This window comes from Myotis yumanensis, unplaced genomic scaffold (genome assembly GCF_028538775.1).
Source record: "Myotis yumanensis isolate MYYU_CA2020_CCGP unplaced genomic scaffold, mMyoYum1.0.hap1 SCAF_9, whole genome shotgun sequence".
Taxonomy (NCBI): Eukaryota; Metazoa; Chordata; class Mammalia; order Chiroptera; family Vespertilionidae; genus Myotis; species Myotis yumanensis.
The window spans coordinates 34555312-34576923 of NW_027223760.1; the positions used below are offsets into that span (position 1 = coordinate 34555312).

General features: G+C 41.1%; 1 protein-coding gene and 2 pseudogenes across 1 annotated transcript; 1 reads left to right on the forward strand and 2 right to left on the reverse strand.

Annotated features, from left to right (window-relative positions):
• Positions 1-6235: 6235 nt before the first annotated feature.
• On the forward strand, positions 6236-7162 carry LOC139016917 (taste receptor type 2 member 41-like). Its single transcript, XM_070425092.1, has one exon. It carries the CDS (start codon positions 6236-6238, stop codon positions 7160-7162), a length of 927 nt encoding a protein of 308 aa, XP_070281193.1.
• A 4679-nt stretch (positions 7163-11841) lies between these two features.
• On the reverse strand, positions 11842-13742 carry LOC139015985 (52 kDa repressor of the inhibitor of the protein kinase-like; annotated as a pseudogene).
• A 5945-nt stretch (positions 13743-19687) lies between these two features.
• LOC139016918 (olfactory receptor 2F1-like) lies at positions 19688-20586 on the reverse strand (annotated as a pseudogene).
• Positions 20587-21612: the final 1026 nt, after the last annotated feature.

The window sequence follows — 21612 nt, forward strand, 5'->3', positions numbered from 1 at the left end:
GTGCTATGGGTGGGGGGTGCGGTAGGGGGGGGTGGTGGTGGCGGCAGGTGCAGTGGAGCTAGGATGAGTGGCAGTGGAGCTGCGCCTGGCCCCAGCTGGGGCTCCTCTCGGGCTGCCTGCTGCTTCAGCACTGCTACATCCCCTGAGGGGTCCCAGATTGTGAGAGGGTGCTGGCCATGCTGAGGGACCCCACCTGTGCATGAATCCGTGCACTGGGCCTCTAGTTGTGAATAATGCTGTTATGAACGTTTATGTACAAGATTCTGTTTGGACATACATTTTCATTTTTCTTGGGTTAGAATGAAATTTATGGATCATATGGTAACTATGTTTAACATTTTGAGGAACTGCACCCAAGCAATTTTCCAAAGAAGCAGTATCATTTTTTGCAATCCCACCGTAAGGTATGAGGTTTTGGTTTTCCCCTCTCATCAACAGTTGTTATTATCTATTTTTTTCTTTTCTTTTTGCTTTTAACCATCCTAATGCATGTGAAGTGGTATCTCATGGTTTTGATTTTCATTTTTGTAATGACTAATAATGTGGAACATCTTTTAGTGTGCTTATTGGCCTTTTGCATATCATCTTTGGAGAAATGTCTATTCAAATCCTCCACCTATTTTTAAATTGAATTACTTGTCTTTTTATTGCTGAGTTGTAAGTTCTTTGTATATCCTGGATGCAACTTCCTTGTCAGATGTATGGTTTGCAAATATTTTCTCCCATTATGTGGCTGCCCTTTGTTTTCTTTCTTTTTAAAAAATGTTTTTGTTAATTTTTAGAGAAAGAGGAAAGGAGAGGAATAGAGAGATAGAAACAGATGAGAGAGAAACATCACCGATCGGGTGCCTCCTGAACACTTCCTCCTGGGGTTAGAGCTCACAACCTGGCCATGTACCCTGACCAGGAATTGAACCAGTGACCTCCTGGTGCATGGGACGATGCTCAACCAACTGAGCCACACTGACTGGGCTGAAGATTTACTCTTATGTTTATCTTGAAAAGTTTCATAGTTTTAGCTCTTATATTTTGATCTATAATGCACTTTGAGTTCATTTTTGTTTGGTGTGATGAAGGGTTCAATTTTATTCTTTTGTATATGGGTATCTAGTTGTCCCAGCATCATATTTGAAACTCATTGAGTTTTTATAAGTATAAAATATTATTATATGTAAAGCACTTAGAATAGTACATGAGGATGCATAGCAGCACTGAGTAAATATTATTTATTATTTTATCATTTATTGTACTGAATTGTCATTATATGTTTACTTGTCTATCTCTCTCAAGAGATTATCTTAATGTTTGTACCTATGTGCCTGGTCTAGTGCCCAATGAACAGTACATGCTGGATAGATTTTGTTGAATGGATAAATTGTAAATAGGGTTTCTCTGCTCAGGGTAAGGCACAGGACAGATGCCAATTTCAACACCAACATTCTACTGTGTTAGACTTGAGTTCCTACCAAAGGGCCTCTCAAAGTTAGAACATGTTAACAGTGGTTGCCCTAAGGCATCTCCCCAGAGAGCATAGCGTACAATCCCTGGGTGCAGATCACTTCAGCACATTTATCTTTCTCATGTCTCTCTCTCCACTGCTTATTTCTTCTTCCCCTTGTCCCTGAGCAGGAGCTCGTGGAATAGAACCCCTCTCTAATGTTAGTCTCTGCCAAATCTTCTTTGCTGCAACCTTTGACTTTCAATCCCTAAAAGCTGAAGGTGCATGACTTACAGTCCCTTAACAGACTCCATCTACTTTCCCCCATCTCCGAGCCCCCCCCCCCCCCCCCCCCCGCGCGCATGATCTCATCTAGTTTAATGGCTTTAAATACCATGTTAGTGTTGAAGACTCCCAAACCTGTTACTCCAGCCTTAACTCTTTACTGAGATCCAGACTTAAATTTTAATTGTCTGCTTCATGTCTCATCTTAGATATCTAACAGGCTTCTCAAACTTAACATATCCAAAATAGTTTCTCCCACAAACATTTTTCTCTTAGTCTTTCTCATCTAAGTGAATGAATGACTCCATAAAATTCTCCTAGTTACTGAGATAAAATACTTAGGATTTATCCTTGATTTCTCTTTTTTAAAACATCATAGCAGGCCAGTCTTTTTAATCTGCCTTCAAAATATGCCAGCAACTTATCACTGCTCACCACCTCCAGTGTTTTCTCTTGAGAACAAGCACCATCTGCTTGTACATGATCTATTGCAGTAGCCTATGACTGCTCTCTTCCACCCTTGCCTCTCCCAATTCCATTCTCTACATCAACAGTTGCTGAAAGGTTGGCGACCACTGCTCTGCACAATAGCCCCCAAAGTCTGTTTAAAACCACAGTAGATCATGCTACTTCCAGTTTAAAACCTCTGATGGCTTCCAGTTACATTAGGATAATATCCAAATTTCTTAGCATGACCAACAAGACTTTCTTGACCTTGCCCCTTAAATAACACAATGTTCAAAGTTGAAATTTCTATCAGTACACAAATTTAATGATATGAGATTTCAGAGTGAGTTGCCAGTTCATGATATGCAGGTTTTCAAAGGAAATGTTACAAACCTGTTCTATACTCTTGAAATCCTTTGATAAAATAAAAGGGTCCAGACAGTAAAAGAGAGAGGATGTCTGAGGAGTAAATGTTTAGAAACAGCTGGGTATGAGTCCTGTTTTGTATTTGGCAGAGGAGGACTAGGAATGTCTTCCCTCCCCTCCAACCTGGTGGTGGTCCAGAGCTTCCACGGGGCCACCACAAAGCTCACTGTTATTTCTTTAGCAGGGAGGCATAGTGGATCAGGGGCTTGTTTCTGCCTGGAGGACTAAGATAATGAGATATAGACTGACTGGCTAACTTTGGAGTGGAGTCAGGAAAATGTGGCCCCATTAGGACTTGAGAGCAGGGTGTAACTATGAGAAGTTAAAAGGTTATGGAGCAGGGTTAGGTGGTCAGCTGTGAGTCACACAGAAGAGAGCATGTGTGTGAGAGTGTCCTGAGATCTGACTAATAGGGCTGCCTCCTAGAGTGTAGAAACTCCAGTAGCAGCAATTTGGTGGTAAATGAGTGGGGGTTACAAAGGAATCCTGAGGGTCACTCAAAATAAAGATGCCATCTCCCCATTGAAGGAACCTTCAGGAGAGTAGGCCCAGTGGAGACTGGGAACTTCGAGATCTCTGAAAAGATCCCATGAGGGAGAGAATCTGCATAAACACCTGCCAGGCCTACACAGTACAAAGCCAGATTACTTTGGTTCTAGTCCAAGTGGGAGCCTTCCTGCCCTCTTTCCATTCTCCCTCTGCATAGCCCACACTACAGGGGTTGAAGCTGCAGTTGTCTAGTTACGTAATATTCATATATTGTACAGCGATGTCCAACTTCTGGTTTGAGTATGTTTTGTGATTTGAAGTGATCTTGGGACAACCTGTTTGATAAGAGTAAAGAGAAAAGTCATATGGTCTGCTGGAGTTCTTATTTTCTGGCAGGAGAAGATTCCCTGCCAAATAAAGTTAAAAAGAATAATGAAAGAGAATCATATAAAATTATAGTTTGTGGTATTATGAATATGTCCAGTTATACATGGAAAAGCTCTAGTTGTTCAGGCTTCTCAGGCCATGTTACCCCCTGAGAAAACCACTTTTTCCTCTCCTGCCATTCTCCAGCAAGCCTACTCTTCTATTTTCTTCAAAGCACCAATTATTATGTGAAAGTGTCTTGTTCCTGTGTTTTCTTATTGTCTGTTACCTTCCATTGGACTGCAGATTCCATAAAAGCAGGAATCCCACCTCTTTAGTTTGCTGCTGTCCCCAGTGAATAGGTGCCCTGTGTGTATAAGTGCTCAATAAATACGTGTTGAGTGAATGAATGAATGTGAAAACTGTATAAGGAACAGATATCTGAGAGTGAGAAAAATGCATATTCACCCAATTTCAATGGGCCTTCTCTCTCTCTCTTTTTTTAAATATTTTATTGATTTTTTACAGAGAGGAAGGGAGAGGGATAGAGAGCTAGAAACATCGATGAGAGAGAAACATTGGTCAGCTGCCTCCTGCACACCTCCCACTGGGGATGTGCCCGCAACCAAGGTACATGCCCTTGACCGGAATCGAACCTGGGACCTTTCAGTCCGCAGGTCGATGCTCTATCCACTGAGCCAAACCGGTTAGGGCGGGCCCTCTCTTTTTATTGTGAATTATTTTTAGTACAATTATACATTCATGCTGTGGTGGTAATAACTTTTATGTTATTTGTATGACTCACTGTCTTAGCTGACTTTTTTATGGCACACAAACATAAAAATGTTTTAAACAAGTGTGGAAGAAGCACAAATTTGATATATTAAACAGAAAACATCTGAGTATGGATTGACTTGAATCTATTTTAATTTCTTTTTTTTATTGTTTAAAATATTACATGTGTCTCCTTTTCCCCCCATTGACCCCTCCCCGACCACTCCCACCCCCCCAGGACAAGCCCCAATCGCCCCAGTGTCCACATTCATTGGTTATGCTAATATGCATGCAAACAAGTCCTTCGGTTGATTTCTTACAGCCCCCTCCCCCCCACCCCCGCGTTTGCCCTTCCCTGCTTCCCTCTGAGGTTTGATGGTTCGTTTGGTGTTTCTCTGTCTCTGGATCTATTTTTGTTCATTAGTTTATGTTGTTCATTATATTCCACAAATGAGTGAGATCATGTGATATTTATCTTTCTCTGACTGGCTTATTTAGCTTAGCATAATGCTCTTCAGGTCCATCCTATTTTTATTTTTAACATGGTCTCATAGGGATCTCTCTTTTAAAATAATTTTTATTGATTTTAGAGAGAGAGGAAGCAGGGCGAGGGTGGGAGGAAGAGGTCAATTTGTTGTTCCATTTATTTATGCATTCATTGGTTGATTCTTGTATGTGCCCTCACCAGAGATCTAACCTGCAACCTTGGCATATTTGGACGACGCCAATTAAGCTACCCAGTTAGGGCTGGGATCTCTTTTTAATTTTGGTGTTGGAGGACAGTATTCACACATTCCTTGTAAGCTTTAGTATCTCAGTGTGGTAGACAGACTCTAAGTTGGCCCCTCATGTCCCCCACCCCTGGTATCCTCACCAATGTATAATCCCCTCCTTTTGAGTGTCTGTGGGGAATGTGACTTGCGTCTAGCCCAGCCGTGGGCAAACTACGGCCCGCGGGCCGGATCCGGCCCGTTTGAAATGAATAAAACTAAAAAAAAAAAAAAGACCTTACCCTTTTATGTAATGATGTTTACTTTGAATTTATATTAGTTCACACAAACACTCCATCCATGCTTTTGTTCCGGCCCTCCGGTCCAGTTTAAGAACCCATTGTGGCCCTCGAGTCAAGTTTGCCCACCCCTGGTCTAGCCAATAGAATATAACAAAGGTGATAGGATGTCACACCTGTGATTACATTTTGATATTTAAGACTCTCTCTAGAGACTCACTTTGCTGGCTTGAGCCTCCATGTTGAAACAGTCCATTTGGCAAAGACTTCAGGCAGCCACTAGGACCTGAGGTTGACCTTCAGCTGACATCCAGCAAGAAGCAGATTCTCTCAGTCCCATAACCATGAGGAAATGAATTATCTCACTGGAAGCATAAAGCTAGTTTAAACATTGTCAGTCATTTATACCTCAGGGGCCAAGAAGGATTTAAGAAGAGGTTTGCTACGAAGGTATCTGAGCTTGAAGGGGGTGACTATTCCTAGGAAGGATGGACTTGTAACAGGAAAGCTTGGCTAGATACAGACTTCCTTAGCTTTAGTATTTGCTTAGGTCTTGGCAATATGAATGTCTCTCTGTACTTCTTGCTTATATACTTAATATCTTGAGAATGACCTGATGGGGAGGTGTGTGTTTACAGGGCCCAAGGATGGCATAAGAAGGATGAAACTCAGTCACAGACTCCCTGAGAAGCCCTCTACATTGATGTTAACCATGGCAACATGTAGGCAAAACCAGAAAAACCAAATCAGAGGCGGTTGGTAGCATAATGGTAACTGAGCCTGGGAGAAATTTGCATCCTGGGAGGAAAGGTGAGCCAAGTTCACCTTTCCTCCATAGCCATAGCCAAGCATCTTCATTTTAAGTGAGCTCTGGCTCAAATGCAGAGCCTGAGGTTTCTTTTCACATCCCCTGAGGAAAAATCAAAAGAAGGACTGTGAGTAGGGGTAATAAGGAGGCCAAGGACCAAGGCGCAGGGGTGGTGACCAGAGAAGGGGCCAAAATGCAGCCAGCATTCACAGCCCTCTTCATGCTGCTCTTTGTCCTGCTGTGTCTCCTGGGAATCCTGGCCAATGGCTTCATTGTGCTGGTGCTGAGCAGAGAATGGAGACGGCTTGGGAGGCTGCTCCCTTCTGACATGATCCTCATTAGCTTGGGTGCCTCCCGTTTCTGCCTACAGTGGGTTGGAATGGTGCACAACTTTTACTACTTCTTCCACCTGGAGGAGTTCAGCAAGGGTCCTGCAGGGCAGCTCATTAGATTCCAATGGGACTTCCTGAATTCAGCCACCTTCTGGTTTGGTACCTGGCTCAGTGTCCTCTTCTGCATGAAGATTGCTAACCTCACTCACCCTACCTTCCTCTGGCTGAAGTGGAGGTTCCCAGGGTCAGTGCCCTGGCTTCTGCTGGGCTCTCTCCTGATCTCCACCATCGTCACCCTGTTCTTCTTTTGGGGAGACTACGCTTTGAATCAAGGTTTCTTTACTAGAGAAGTTTATGAGAATATGACCTACATGGAGAGGGTCATGAGCATGGAAATTCACTATTTCCTACCCCTCAAATTTGTCTCGTTTTCAATTCCTTGCTCTGTTTTTCTGGTCTCAACTGCATTGTTGATTCATTCTTTGAGGAGACACACTCGGACAATGCGGCAAAGTGCCCACAGCCTGCAAGACGCCAGCACCCAAGCTCACACCAGAGCTCTGAAGTCACTCATCTTCTTCCTCATTCTTTACATTCTGTCTTTCATGTCCCTGATCATTGATACTGTAGGTTTCTTTTTCTCAGAGAATGACTGGTTCTGGCCATGGCAAATTGTAACCTACCTGCCCACATCTGTCCATCCCTTTATCCTCATCCTCAGCAGCCCCAGGCTTCGAGAGGTGTTCAGGCAGCTACTTCTGTTGGCCAGGGGCTTCTGGCTGGTCTAGGTGCCATGGTCTCCTTATTCTGATCCCCAGAAGAGACTCAAGTGAGGATGACAGAACCACGGCCCATTACATGGAAATATCTTCATAGGTAGATGTCTACTGGATCATTCTGTGGGCTCCTCCTTTGAAAGGAGAGAAGGAGAACAAAATCTGGGAACACTCTGAGCATGATACCTCTATTGGGACACTATTAAAATAGGGCCCCATGGATCCCAGAGAGCCAATATTGTCCAGAAGGTCAGAATACAAAATTTTGTGCTATTCTCTATTTTTGTATACTCTGTGTTGAGAAGAAGCCTTAAAACAAAATAATGCTCTTCAGTTAAATGTCTTGATTAAGTATACTATCTTATCTTGAAAGCCTAATGGGAAATTTAGAAAAAATATTGTCCACAACTGAATTGGGGTGTAGATGGGGAAGCAGCAACCTTCGCGAGGATAATGTCAAGGTTACTACTAAGGGACAGTTGTGGTAGACAGTGGCTGGGCTGTGAGGTCTAAATGCTCTTCCTTTTGTGGAAATTTTTTGCCTCGCACCAAAGCTTGGGTAATTTGGTTTTAATTTTGTTAAAGCCGCTGAAAGGTTTCTTTACACTACCCCCATCTCTTTTTTAATTGATATTTCCATTGTTCTATCTCTTATTTTCTCCTCTCTGAAGTCTAAGTGGCAGCCAGACTTTGTCCAGGTTTATTCTCCCCCCTCAAGCAAATGTCACCAAGTCACATGTGAATAGAATAAACATGTACTTTTGTTTTGAAAAACATTCAAGAATTTCACTTACTTTGTGTCAAAAAACTATTGAACCTCTTTTTTTAAAAAAAGTAAAATAATAGTCTTATTAAATCTTTGTTTAAATGTTTTAAAATAGTTTGCTTCAATTACTATGCAGTTAGTTGTTTTTATTTTTATTTTTTTTATTGTTGTCTTTTTAAAAAATTTTGTTTTATTGCTTAAAGTATTACAAAGAGTATTACATATGTCTCCTTTTTTTCCCCATTTACCTTCCCCCCAGCCTCCCCTACCCCCCAGTGTCTGTGTCCATTGGTTATGCTTATATGCATGCACACAAGTCCTTTGGTTGATCTCTTACCGCCCCCTCCCCCTCCAACCCTCCCTGGCCTTCCCGCTGTAGTTTGACAGTCTGTTCGATGCTGCTCTGCCTCTGTATCTATTTTTGTTCATCAGTTTATAATGGTCTTTATTATCCATAAATGAGTGAGATCATGTGGTATTTTTCTTTCATTGACTGGCTTATTTCACTTAGCATAATGCTCTCCAGTTCATCCATGCTGTTGCAAATGGTAAGAATTCCTTCTTTTTTACAGCAGCATAGTATTCCATTGTGTAGATGTACCACAATTTTCTAATTCATTCATCTGCTGATGGGCACTTAGTCTGTTTCCAAATCTTAGGTATGGTAAATTGTGCTGCTATGAACATAGGGATGCATATATCCTTTCTGAGTGGTGTTTCTGGTTTCTTGGGATATATTCCTAGAAGTGGGATCACTGGGTCACATGGGAGTTCCAGTTTTAGTTTTTTGAGGAAACTCCATACTGTCTTCCATAGTGGCTGCACCAGTCTGCATTCCCACCAGCAGTGCACTAGTGTTCCTTTTTCTCCGCATCCTCTCCAACACTGTCGTTTGTTGATTTGTTGATGGTAGCCATTCTGACAGGTATGAGATGGTACCTCATTGTTGTTTTGATTTGCATCTCTCAGATGATTAGTGACTTTGAGCATGTTTTCATATGTCTCTTGGCTTTCTGAATGTCCTCTTTTGAAAAGTGTCTATTTAGTCCTTTGCCCATTTTTTGATTGGATTGTTTACCTTCCTTTTGTTAAGTTGTATGAGTTCCCTATAAATGTTGGAAATTAAATCCTTATCGGTGATAACATTGGCAAATATGTTCTCCCATTGCAGTGGGCTTTCTTGTTGTTTTGTTGATGGTTTCTTTTGCTGTGCAGAAGCTTTTTATTTTGATGAAGTCCCATTTGTTTATTTTCTCTTTAGTTTCCAATGCCCTAGGACAGTGATGGCGAACCTATGACACGCGTGAACTCATATTTTTGGTTTGTATTTTCTTTGTTAAATGGCATTTAAATATATAAAATAAATATCAAAAATATAAATCTTTGTTTTACTATGGTTGCATATATCAAAAAATTTCTATATGTGACACGGCACCAGAGTTAAGTTAGGGTTTTTCAAAATGCTGACACGCCGAGCTCAAAAGGTTCGCCATCACTGCCCTAGGAGCTGTATCGGTGAAGAAATTGCTTCTGCATATGTCTGAGATTTTGTTGCGTTTGGATTCCTCTAATATATTTATGGTTTCCCGTCTTACATTTAAGTCCTTTATCCCTTTTGAGTTTATTTTTGTGTATGTTGTAAGTTGGTGGTCTAGTTTCATTTTTTTGCATGTATCTGTCCAATTTTCCCAACACCATTTATTGAAGAGACTGTCTTGACTCCATTGTATGTTCTTGCCTCCTTTGTCAAATATTAATTGAGCATATTGGTTCGAGTCGATTTCTGGGTTCTCTATTCTATTCCATTGATCTATATGTCTGTTCCTGTGCCAGTACCAGGCAGTTTTGAGAACAGTGGCTTTGTAATATAGCTTGATATCTGGTATTGCGATCCCACCTACTTTGTTCTTCTTTCTCAGGATTGCTGCAGCTATTCGGGGTCTTTTTTTATTCCAGATGAATTTTTGGAGAGTTCGTTCTAGGTCTGTGAAATATGCCATTGGTATTTTAATGGGGAGTGCATTGAATTTATATATTGCTTTGGGTAGTATGGACATTTTAATGATGTTGTTCTACCAATCCATGAACATGGTATGTTCTTCCATCTGTTTATGTCTTCCTCTATCTCTTTTTTCAACGTCCTGTAGTTTTCTGAGTAGAGGTCTTTTATCTCTTTAGTTAAGTTTATTCCTAGGTATCTTAATTTTTTTGGTGTGATGGTAAATGGGATTGCTTTTTTGTTTCTCTTTCTGTAAGTTCACTATTGGTGTATAGAAATGCCATAGATTTCTTGGCGTTAATTTTGTATCCTGCTACATTGCCGAATTTATTTATTAAGTCTAATAGTTTTTTGATGGAGTCTTTAGGGTTTTTTATGTACAATATCCTGTCATCTGCGAATAAGGACTGTTTTACTTCTTCTTTTCCAATTTGGATGCCTTTTATGTCTTCTTCTTGTCTAATCGCAATGGCTAATACTTCCAGTACTATGTTGAACAGGAGTGGTGAGTGTGGGCATCCCTGTCTTGTTCCTGTTCTTAGGGGAAATGATTTTAGTTTTTGCCCATTGAGTATGATGTTGGCTGTGGGTTTGTCATATATGGCATTTATTATGTTGAGGTATGATCCTTCTATTCCCACCTTGCTGAGAGTTTTTATCAAAAATGGGTGTTGGATTTTGTCAAATGCTTTTCCTGCATCAATTGATATGACTATGTGTTTTTTTTCTCTCAATTTGTTTATGTGATGTATTACGTTTATTGATTTGCAGATATTGTACCATCCTTGCATCCCTGGGATAAATCCTACTTGGTCATGGTGTATGATCTTTCTGATGTACTGCTGCATCCTATTTGCTAGGATTTTGTTGAGGATTTTGGCATCTATGTTCATGAGGGATATTGTCCTGTAATTCCCTTTCATTGTGTTGTCTTTATCTGGTTTTGGTATTAGGGTGATGCTGGCTTCATAGAATGAGCTTGGAAGTGTTCCTTCCTCTTGATTTTTAAAAAAAACAAATTCACATTTTATTTACGTTGAAATAAACTGTACAAAATTGACTTTCTTCACCAAAAATAACAGCAATATTTTCTGTATTATTCCTAGATAAACTACAAAACACATTTTTGTAGGTTGTCTAGGTTTTGCTTATAAATCAAGACGAGGCAGTAGATATAATCATGGGAAAATACAGAATAAAACAGACCAATCTGTTGTCAGTATCCATAGCCTCTGATCCTGTCTTGACCATGAAACAGAAGTGTTCGACATATACTTGCTAAAAAGCTTATGAAGATATAGGCTCATCAAAGGAATGTAAACAGCAACACCCAGATGTGGAACAATGGCAGGTTCTTCCTTCAATGTTTAACAGTAACTTGTTTAAGATTATCGAATAAAGACAAAATCTACACTGAAATCCTTGTTTGGCAAGCTCACGTTTCTTTCACTATCTGGTAATTTAACTGTTCATTAAAGATTTTTAAAAGTAAACTTAAAACTCCTGCTATTCAAAGGTTAGTCATGAGCTTCATTGTAAAATTTTATGAAACATATTCCTCTCACACCTTCTCAAAATTTATTTCTTCAAAGAACTGGTAACTCAATACCCAACAACAGGATCCACAGTGATAATAAATGTTATGTGTAAATTGACGTAACTAAAACAATTCCAAAGTGCCATTAGCAGAGACCACGCAGAAGTGCAGTGTGGTACTTTCAATGCTACCCTCTGGAAGAACAGTTAGTTCTCCAAAGCATGAGAGTTCAAACGGGCCATTTAAACGGTCAGATTATCAATGGCTAATGTACTCAAGGTATTCAGTGATTAAGTGGCCTACATATATCTTATAGCTTTTCTATATTTTCCAATTTCTTAGATTTTTTTCAATATCAAATATAAGAGAAAACCCATTTTAAAAGTCTCTCAGGTATTTTCGATAGTTTCGGAATTATCTGTAGGAAGCTCTGACTTAGTTGTATAGAGTTTGATATATGTGGCCACCATTAAATCCAAATCATGTTTTATATCAAAATTTATGTTAAGCAAAGCTAAGTTACTTGACCTTTGGTCTGTCAAAGTGTTCCTCAGGTATGCTTTGAGACGCTTTTGCCCATTTTCATAGTGTTCATTCTCAACCTTCATCACAGGAAGAATACATAGGACCTTCAACAATGCATAAACATTAGGAAAAAATTTGATGCCTGGCAGGTGGAGGGCTTCATGAATTGTGGATGGAAGCTTTATATCTTTTCCTCTGTGTTTCCACTTGATTCTCCAACAGTGCAGCTCAGCTGAGAGTGTATCAGGATTGGGTAAGTTGCTTCTGTACATGTCAGCATGGTGCTCCTCCGATGTATTAAATTTGAGCTGTCCCATGACAGAGGGGACCAGAGATAAGCATTTAAGAGCTTTGAGGTGCTGTTCTGAGAATATATCTTTCATTTCCTGAATAATGTGTTCCACTGTTGGAACATTTAGAGCTTCTTTATAGTAACTCTCAGAGGTCAGCTGAGATTCCAGGTTCCCTTACTGAGTTCTGTGGAATTTCCCGGGGAGCTTCATCTGAATATCAAGTTTGGTTGCCAAATTGGTGGCTTCCTCAAACCAAAATTCATGATAAACTTCAGTATTCTCATCACTTCATTTAGTGCAGGGGTCCTCAAACTATGGCCCGCGGGCCACATGCAAATAGAAATATTGTATTTGTTCCCGTTTTGTTTTTTTACTTCAAAATAAGATATGTGCAGTGTGCACAGGAATTTGTTCATAGTTTTTTTTTAAACTATAGTCCGGCCCTCCAACGGTCAGTGAACTGGCCCCCTGTTTAAAAAGTTTGAGGACCCCTGATTTAGTGAATGCAGCACTGCAGTCAAGCTACTGGCTGCAAAGAAGACATCAGAGATCTGACCCTGGAGATTTTTCCCAAAGGCTCTTGTAAAAGATAGAACATTTTTAAGAATGACAATGGTAACAATGAAATCAAAATTTGCACAACAGAGTACAAATGCTCAGCCCGCTATACAGTTATTCCATCTAATATTTGTATCATTGTTTATACCATCTAAACATAAAATAAGTGCTTGTAGGAAGTCCACTAAAATTTCAAAAGCATCATGCCTGCCTGTCCACTGAGAATGGCAAATTTCCTTTAGTTCTTTACCCCTGTCTTCATTGTTCTGAAAGAGGACAGAAATTACATTGTCAAGCTCTAAAAGCAGTTGTGGTGATCGATGGAAAAAAGAACAAACTTCCTCAATTGTTCCTAACGCAACAGACACTCCCAAAATAGGCACCGATTTTGCCAACCACATATTTAAGGCACAGGAAGAGCAAAGTGTGTAGACAGCTTGGGGATATTTCTCTAAAAGTCTAGAAGCAACAACTTTCATTTTAGAAGAAAATCCACTGGACACAATGTAAGCCTGGCCATGACAATATTCCATGTTTAATGCCCACTTCTCAGTCATCATAGTGTGAAATTTCATAGTCAAAATTTCGGCATCAGCTTCATAAGGCAAGAAACCCACAAATTCCTCTCACAGCTTATGAGCTTCGTCAACAAACCTCACCAACACGGGCAGCTCCTTCTGGCACCTCTATTATGCGGATGTTGTTTTGTTTTGTGTTGTCCCAAAGTTCTCTTAGGCTCTCCTCCTGCTTTTTAATTTTTTTTCTAGAAGCTGCTCTGCTTGGGTATTTTTTCCTACATTGTCTTCTGGCTCACTGATGCGGTTCTCTGCTTCTTCTAGTTTACTGTTGATGCTTACTATTGAGTTCTTTATAGCAGTGATGTCATTTTTCATTTCCTCTTGGTTCTTACACATATTGTTGAATTTGTCTTCCATTCTTTTCATCCATCTTATGAACATTTCTCTGAATTCTTTCTCTGACAGGTTGCTTGCCTCCATTTCATTTACTTCCTTTTCTGGTGATGCCTGTTTTTCTTTCATATGCGGGCTGTTTCTTTGTCTCCCCATGATCTCTCTTCTCCGGGTGTCTGGTTATGTAGTTCTCTCCTTTCCATGAGGGGGTGCAGAGCTCCTCCGAATCCACGTGCTCACGCTGCTTGAAGACCGGTGTTCCCAGGTTCGCAGCTATTCGAAGCTGTTCACTGGGTGCTGTTGTTGTAGATTCCTGGGATTTTCAGGCTTCTGACAATATCCACTCTCCCCTTCAAGATGGCACGGTCTCCGCGTCAGAGCCAGTTGCTCCAGGAGGGATCTCAGCAGCAGTGGAAGCTGTCCAGTCAGGGGAATCCTGTCCGGCAATCCCCCACAGTCCCCTGGAGTATAGCTGTCCCTCAACTCACAAACAAACACTCCCCGTGCGACCACACACTCTTCCTTCATTCTCTCACTCACACACTATCTTGCAGTCTGCCTTCCCGTCGGCAGCCATCTTCGTGACGCCTATGCAGTTGTTTTTAGAAAGAATTTTGTAGAAAACTTTAATTAGAGTTAGGTGCCTCTAAGGCAGGCTTAAAAGTTTTTGCTAAAAGGCATCAATGTGCAAATTTCAGAGACCAACTGATAACTGGATTCCTGATAAGGAGAAATTTTAATCTTTTGGAGTGAAAATAATTTCCCTACCAATTAGGGTGAATGTTGCTGAGTGGATGCATACTCATGAACTAGAATTTTGGGGGAACTTATTCTCCATTTTTATTTTAAACATTTATTTTTAATAGGTGATACATTTAGATGATTAAATATTTTAAATGTACTTTAAAAATCTCCCTGTTGTCCTCTTCTGAGGCATTCTTACCAGTTTAAAATATGTATTTTTTAATTTTTCAATTACACTTGACATTCAATTTTATATTAGTTTCAGGTGTACTCTTACCAGTTTTTTTGTCTGTCCTTGTAGAGATATTTTGTTTTGTAGCAGAAATCCACTAAAAGCAAACTAACAAAACAGTCAGTTAACTTATGCACATCCAGTAGCTAACTAACCAACAACTAACTTATTAACTATGTTCTCCCTGTGTCTTTAAAATAATTAAAAATGTTTCACAAGGATATCTCTATTGACTTTTGAGAGAAAGAGGAAGAGGGGGGAGGAAGAGGAGGAGAAGGATAGGAAGAAGAAGGAGGAGGAGGAGGAGGAGGAGGAAGGGAGGGAGGGAGGGAGAGAGAGAGAAAGACAGAGAGAGAGATCAATGTGAGAGAAAAACATCAATCAATTGCCTCCCATATGTGCCCCGACCAGGGATTGAACCTGAAACCTAGGTATGTGCCCTGACTGAGAATCGAACCTGCAACCTTTTTGGTGTATGTTCCAACCAACCGAGTTACCCCACGAGAACTCCCTGTGTCTTTTGATGTGAATGGTTGTACAACGTGCATGCTGTTTTTCGGGTCATAGACCATAATGTCGTGGTCATAAGCCCTAGAGCCCAGCAGAAGGAGCCTGATCCTCCTGCCCCTCTCCCCAGGGCTAGCAAGAAGAGCTGGGATCCCCATTGGGCAAAGGAGATAGTCTTCTTCTCTGGGAGGAAGTGCACAAGCATCTGGGGGACCACACTGGAGGTGTAGCAGATGCCCACCACTAAGTGGTTGCAGAGGAAGAAATACATGGGCAGGTGCATTTGGGCATCCAGCCAGATCAGCAGGGTGATGAGCCAGCAGGGTCAGCTGATAGGTAGCCCCTTATAGGACAAAAAGTCCAGCCTGTGTTTACCTGCCACTGGAGAGCCCCAGTAGGACAAATTCACCCATCCAGGTCACGCTGTCCCTCCTCTAGAACAGGTGTACCAGGCTGTTGTGGGAGATGGTGGTTAGAGAGGCCAGAATCAGAATCAGAGTTCAGGTCCTGGGACTGAACAGAGGACTTTAAGGAGAAATGCAAGGACTTGTGTATTTTCTCCATTAGACTTTGAGCTTCTTGAAGTCAGGGATTTTGAATGATTTTTCTTTTTATGCAAAGATTCCTAACAAATGTTTCACAATAAAACATTTTTGTTGGGAGCATGAATAGAAAGAGTTTAAAGGTCCTGAGGATTATGCTCTGATCCCAAGATGTAGGACTGGAATTCTCTTCTCCTTATGACTCAGGCTGGTCGGTGGCTAGGGCAGTAACAGAGAAGATGGCTCACTTGGTTCTCAGCCTACTGATGAAGCAAGCTCAGTCCTAGGTTGATAAGATTAAGGCCTCATTGGAGATCATTATACCAACTGTAATTATGTTCCAACTCCGTGCGATTATGCTATTTCCTTGGTGAAATGCTGGCATTTATTTGAATGTTAAAGTGAGTGACTAATAAAAGATGAATGGACATATCACTTACTTGCAGTGACAGCATTTGGAAACTGACTGCCCACAGATGACGTTAGTAAGGGAGTGCCTCTAAAACCCTGTGAGCTTTGTTGTGTATAAATCTTCTGTTATAGCAAATACATGTTTGTCCTTGGAACACCTCCCTGTTTACTTTCCTGGTCTTTAGCCTCTATCCAAGGTTAAATGTGCCATTTTTATTGTTAATATGAATGCACTAGGCAATTTTATAGTCTTCATTTTGTGTATATTAGTAACAAGTCCCTCTAGCCCCATTTCAGTATGTGCCTCATGTGTCTTTGCAGCATGATGGGAGAAGGAAGTGCTGTCATAGTAGGATAATAAAGAGAGACCACAGGTATATGGACAAGAATCCAACTGCTGGAAAAGCCCATTTGAATGCCCATTAGGGGAAGCTTGAGAGGGAAGGAAAAACTCCAGATAATAGCATTCTGATGTGAAAATCCCACAGGAAACCATGGTGGATCCCAGAGTAGTGCTTTCCACATTGGCTATACATTTGAATCACCACATGCTGGAGTAATTAAATTAGAATCTCAGATGGGCGGAACCCAGACATTAGTATAATAGTAACTGTTCATGTTTCCCAGCTAATTAAAACGTGAATCTGGGATCACTGCTTTAGAGGGAACCTCGAACCTTACTTCTGAAGATTCAATGCATGGCTTTTGAGAGAGGAGTTTGTTTTGAAATAAGCCTAGAAGAATTTTTGAGGAAGAAAGATCTTTTGGGCTTAACTTCTTATTCATTGTTTGTAAAAGTTGAAGCCAAGAGAGTTAGATGACTTGCCTCAAATCCCACTATGAATCAGTGAAAATGTAATCCTAACTATTGTGCCTTGATGTGCTGGGTCTGCCTTAGTCTTAGCTTTCTGAGATCTGGTCCCCAAACAGCATTTTAGAACACCTTAGGCCCAGGGAAGAACTAGTGAGTATCAAATGAGGTGATGTGTGAGAAAGCCGTTCATAAGTTTTAGAGCATTCTCTAAATGAAAAGGATTTGTGTTGAGGATATGAGAGATGGACTATAGAATCCAATAAAATAGAAATGAAAGAAATCCAACCCAAGTCTTTCTAACAGGGTCTGAAGATAGGGCTCAAGGTTGGATAGGTGAAGAGGGCAGAGCAGCTGTATACTTTCATCTTTATTTTCTGAATGGTTGGAAGCGAACCTAATCCGGTTTCCAGTGCTTCTATGGCCAGAAGGTGTCACTGTAGAAAATGCTAAGAATAGAAAATGGCTTTGGTGCAATGCCCAGCAGCTGAGTTTCTGAGCCCTGCGCCTTTTCACAGAGCCTCCTCCTCCCCGCTTTTTTGTCAGCATAGTAAGTCACCAAGATTTAGCCCTCAAATTTGGCTCCTGAGTACTGAGAACAGCAACAATTGAAGAGAATAAAATGCAAAATGAGAGTCACAAAAGAATGACAACTGGAAGGAACTTTTAGGATCATTTTAACCTCATCATTTTACAAATGAGAAAACTGAGGCTTAGACAGCAGAAGCGAACTGCTCGAGGCCATTCTGCCCTTTGGGAGCAGAGCTGGAAATGGATCTGGAACCCGAGGACCACAATCCCATGTTCTTCCTGCTCCATCAAACTGTTATCCCTGGGAGCACAGGATTGTACCACAGTGGCCAGTGGGCAGCAGCATCCCTCAGAATGACATGTAGGGCAGGTGTGATTTATGGGGGAGGGGAGGTCAGGAAAGGTGCAGTATTTGGGATGTTGTGCCTGGTGGTGTGGTAGTGGTGAGGTGGAGACTTTCAGCTGCCACCAAGTAACAGAGGCCAACAGGATGGAGAATAGTTTGGACAGGTCAATGGGCGGAGGTCCAGCTCATCAAGTCTGCTGACCTCTTTCCATTTCATCTGCAAAACGGAAACACCCACTTCATAGCTGAGTGAGAGTATGGAGCCCCACACCAACTCCGATTTCTCAGCAGCCAGGAGGGAGAGCTGGAAAAACCCTCCAATAAGCCCAGCTTTTATTTCCTCTTTCTGACTCCTACCTAACTGCTTGAAGGATGTAGAGGGTGTTTTCTTTTTTTTTTACTATACCTGTTTTTAGTTTTAAACAGAGATTGGCACATAGAGTTATGGATTCCTGAATGAATGGACATCATATTGAGGAGTGGTGTCTTTGAAATTTATTCTCTCAGTATAGAAATTTCTTACAGATGTTTGTGGAGTCCATTCTGTGAGATCATCTCAAGAATGACTCCACTCAGGAGGGTCACTTGAGTAACCAAACAGTTTATTTCATCCTGATTAGTAAATGTCCTTTAAATACATCAAATCTCTCTTTAAAGAGACAAGGACCCCAAAAATATAAACTCTAAAACTCAAACAATGGGGTAAGTAGGAAAATATTTTGGACTCCTCCCCACTTTTTCTAACCTGTAACTTTGGATAACCTAGATGTATGCACTTTTGCTGTGGAGAGCAGAATATAAGTATTATTTTCTATATAAAATATGTTTTAATTATTATAATTAGAAGGTGTCAGTAGATTATTGTCCCAACTGTATTAGACATCTGTAATATTTAAGAGATGCCTTATTCTGATTTTTAAAAGTTGTTTTTAAAAACATTGCTCTGGATAAAATGATCACTGTTTCATTTTCTATTTTAGGATGTGTAGAGCTCAGTCATTAATGGTATGTTATCAGAGCAGAACAAAATGATCACCTATGGGGAACTGCGATTTTTTTTCTTGTAGAGCTCAGCTCACTTCTGATGGTGTGTGCCATGATTTTTAGTCAAGCATGGTTTTTTTATACATCTCTCAATTTTCATAAGAAGATGTCATTAGACCTGATTGTGTAGAAATATTTGTGTTTGAGGTCCTTAACATTGGGCTTTTTGGCTGGCCATTTGCCACCACAGCAAATCCCAGAGGGAAACACACAGAATGATGTCCATGTGACTTATGCATGGTCCAGTCCTGCTCATCGGGGTTGTGGGGAAACTTGGTATGACTTTGGCTCTAAGTTCCTATATGAATCCCCCACCCTACTGAGCTGAGCTGGACCATGTGTGAGTTGCACTTCTGGTTAAGGACAGTTTGATCCTGTGGGCACAGTGAATTTTATAAATTACAGCTTCCTCTCTCCCCTTTTCTCCCTGATTGCAAAAATCTTAGACATATAGTTGTAAATTTTACCAAGGAAATTGACTTTCTTGGAATATATTTTGTGTATTTCCCTGACTTCTGATTTAATTTTCCTTTCTAATTAATATATGCATATATATTTTTTCCATTATTCTGTAGGGTATATGTATTTGTAAATTGTTGTAATTTACATTTTTAGACTAAGTCAGGACCAAAAACAGTCCATAGTTAAAATTCCACTTCTCTATTACCTCCAAAGATAGTATTGTAGATTGTGGTCCTCCCACTTGCTTCCTTATACACACCTACACATATACACACACAGCCACTTGCATACTCTTATGACAGATCACGTCTAATGTTTTTATTCAGAGCTCTTCATCAGAACTCGACTCAGAGCAATCTCATTTCCTTGTTCCACAGACTGTAGATGAGCTGATTCAACATGGGGGTCACCACCAATTTGTCCTGCTCGGCTGAGGCCGTGGAGCAGGGATGTGTGTAGGTAACCAGGGTCATCCTGCAGGACATGGAGACCACAGTGAGGTGGGAGGCACAGGTCCCACCTGGAAGCTTTGCTGCATCCACCAGTGGAGTGGATCCACAGGATGGTGGCCATAATCTGAGTGTAAGACAGGGATACCAGGCAGCAGGATATCAGCAGCACCACCAAGCTAGAGGCCATTATGACGACCTGGCTGAGGGTTATGTCCACACAGGCCAACCTGACGAGTGCCAGTGTCTCACAGGCCACATGGTTCAGCATGTGGTATCCACAGGTTAGCAGGTGCTTGGTGACCTCCTTCTGTATTGCAGAATTAGACACGTCCACAAGCCAAGAGACCACTGCCAGGACCGCCTAATGCCTCGGGCCCATTGCTACCATATAGTGCAGGGGGGTCACAGACTGCCAGGTTGTGGTTATAAGCCATTGCGGCCAGCAGCAGGAACTCAGTACGCCCCTCAAGGCCAGCAAGAAGAGCTGGGTCCCACATCAGGCAAAGGAGATGGTCTTCTCGAGGACGAAGTGCACCTGCTGGAAGTGTAGCAGATGTGCACCACTGAGAGGTTGCAGAGGAAGAAGTACATGGTCAGGTGGAGTCGGGTGTCCAGTCAGAAAAGAAGGATGATGAGGCCATTGCCCAGCAAGGTCAGCAGATATGTGGCCCCAAACAGATCAAAGGATCCAGTTTGGGGCTGCCTGTCACTGGAGAGCCCCAGTAGGACAAGCTCATCTACTCAGATCAGGTTGTCCCTCCTCATGGAGCAGATGGACCAGGCTGCAGGGGGAGGAGCAGAATCAGAGAAAGGCAAGTACAGGTCATATTTTAGGAGTCTCAGATTAAACCATGGGCTAGAATTGGTATAACTCCCCTCAGATTCCTTAACCTAGGTGCTCAGGAGAGATTGCAGCAAAGGTGCTGGAGAAAGGGACAGTTGGGTTCTCACACTAAACTGTGAGATTCTCAAGGATAAAGTCCCTGTTATTGTCATGCTTTTATATCTAGGATCCAGCACAGTTACAATTATATAGGAGATAATCTATTAATGCAGAGAAAAGACAGAGGAAAAAACATGTTGGAGAAAAGGGAGAAAGAATGATAGAAGGAAGGAAAATAAAGAAAGTAAAAGAGAAAGAAAAAGGAAGGAATGAAGAAGAGGAGAAAAGCAGAACACAGCAGTGAAAGAAATATTCTGCAATGTGGGGGGAGCAATTTGTCCAGTATTATAATCAGACTCTTGAGACTAAGAAAGGTCTCCAGGTTCCCCGTGTTTTCATAAAAGACTGGATTCAGTTACTTTTCACGTTTCTTCTAGGGTTCAGTCTAGGTTACTGCCTAGCAAGGAATCCTCTCCTATCATTCTCATTGTGCCTGTCAGTCCAGATGAGGTTTAAATCTCTTAAAACATTGTCTGTTCAGCCCCTCTATGTGCCAGGGACTGCACTAGCCATCAGACACCTGTCTGTGAACAAGCAAGACAGGAGCACAAGTCCTTTTTTCTTGGTTCTTATAATGTAATCAGGAACACAGATTAAATTAATAATTACAAAACTTAATTAAGTATACTTGTTCCAAGTGCTATGAAGGAGATGAACAAGGTTGCTAGTTGGTTAATTAAATTTGCAGCTGTAATTAAATGACCAATGCAGTATGCCTTCCTTCTTAATAACACACAGTTTATATAGTAAGTTGAAGGCATTTAGATGTTTAAATAAATGATTAAAAAATAATGTAATGAGAGTATTTGAAAACCAATTATACTTAACATGTTACTACTGAGTAGGAA

Excerpts from the sequence above, each read along its gene's own strand:
- LOC139016917 (XM_070425092.1), top strand. The coding sequence starts at position 6,236 with ATGCAGCCAGCATTCACAGCCCTCTTCATGCTGCTCTTTGTCCTGCTG.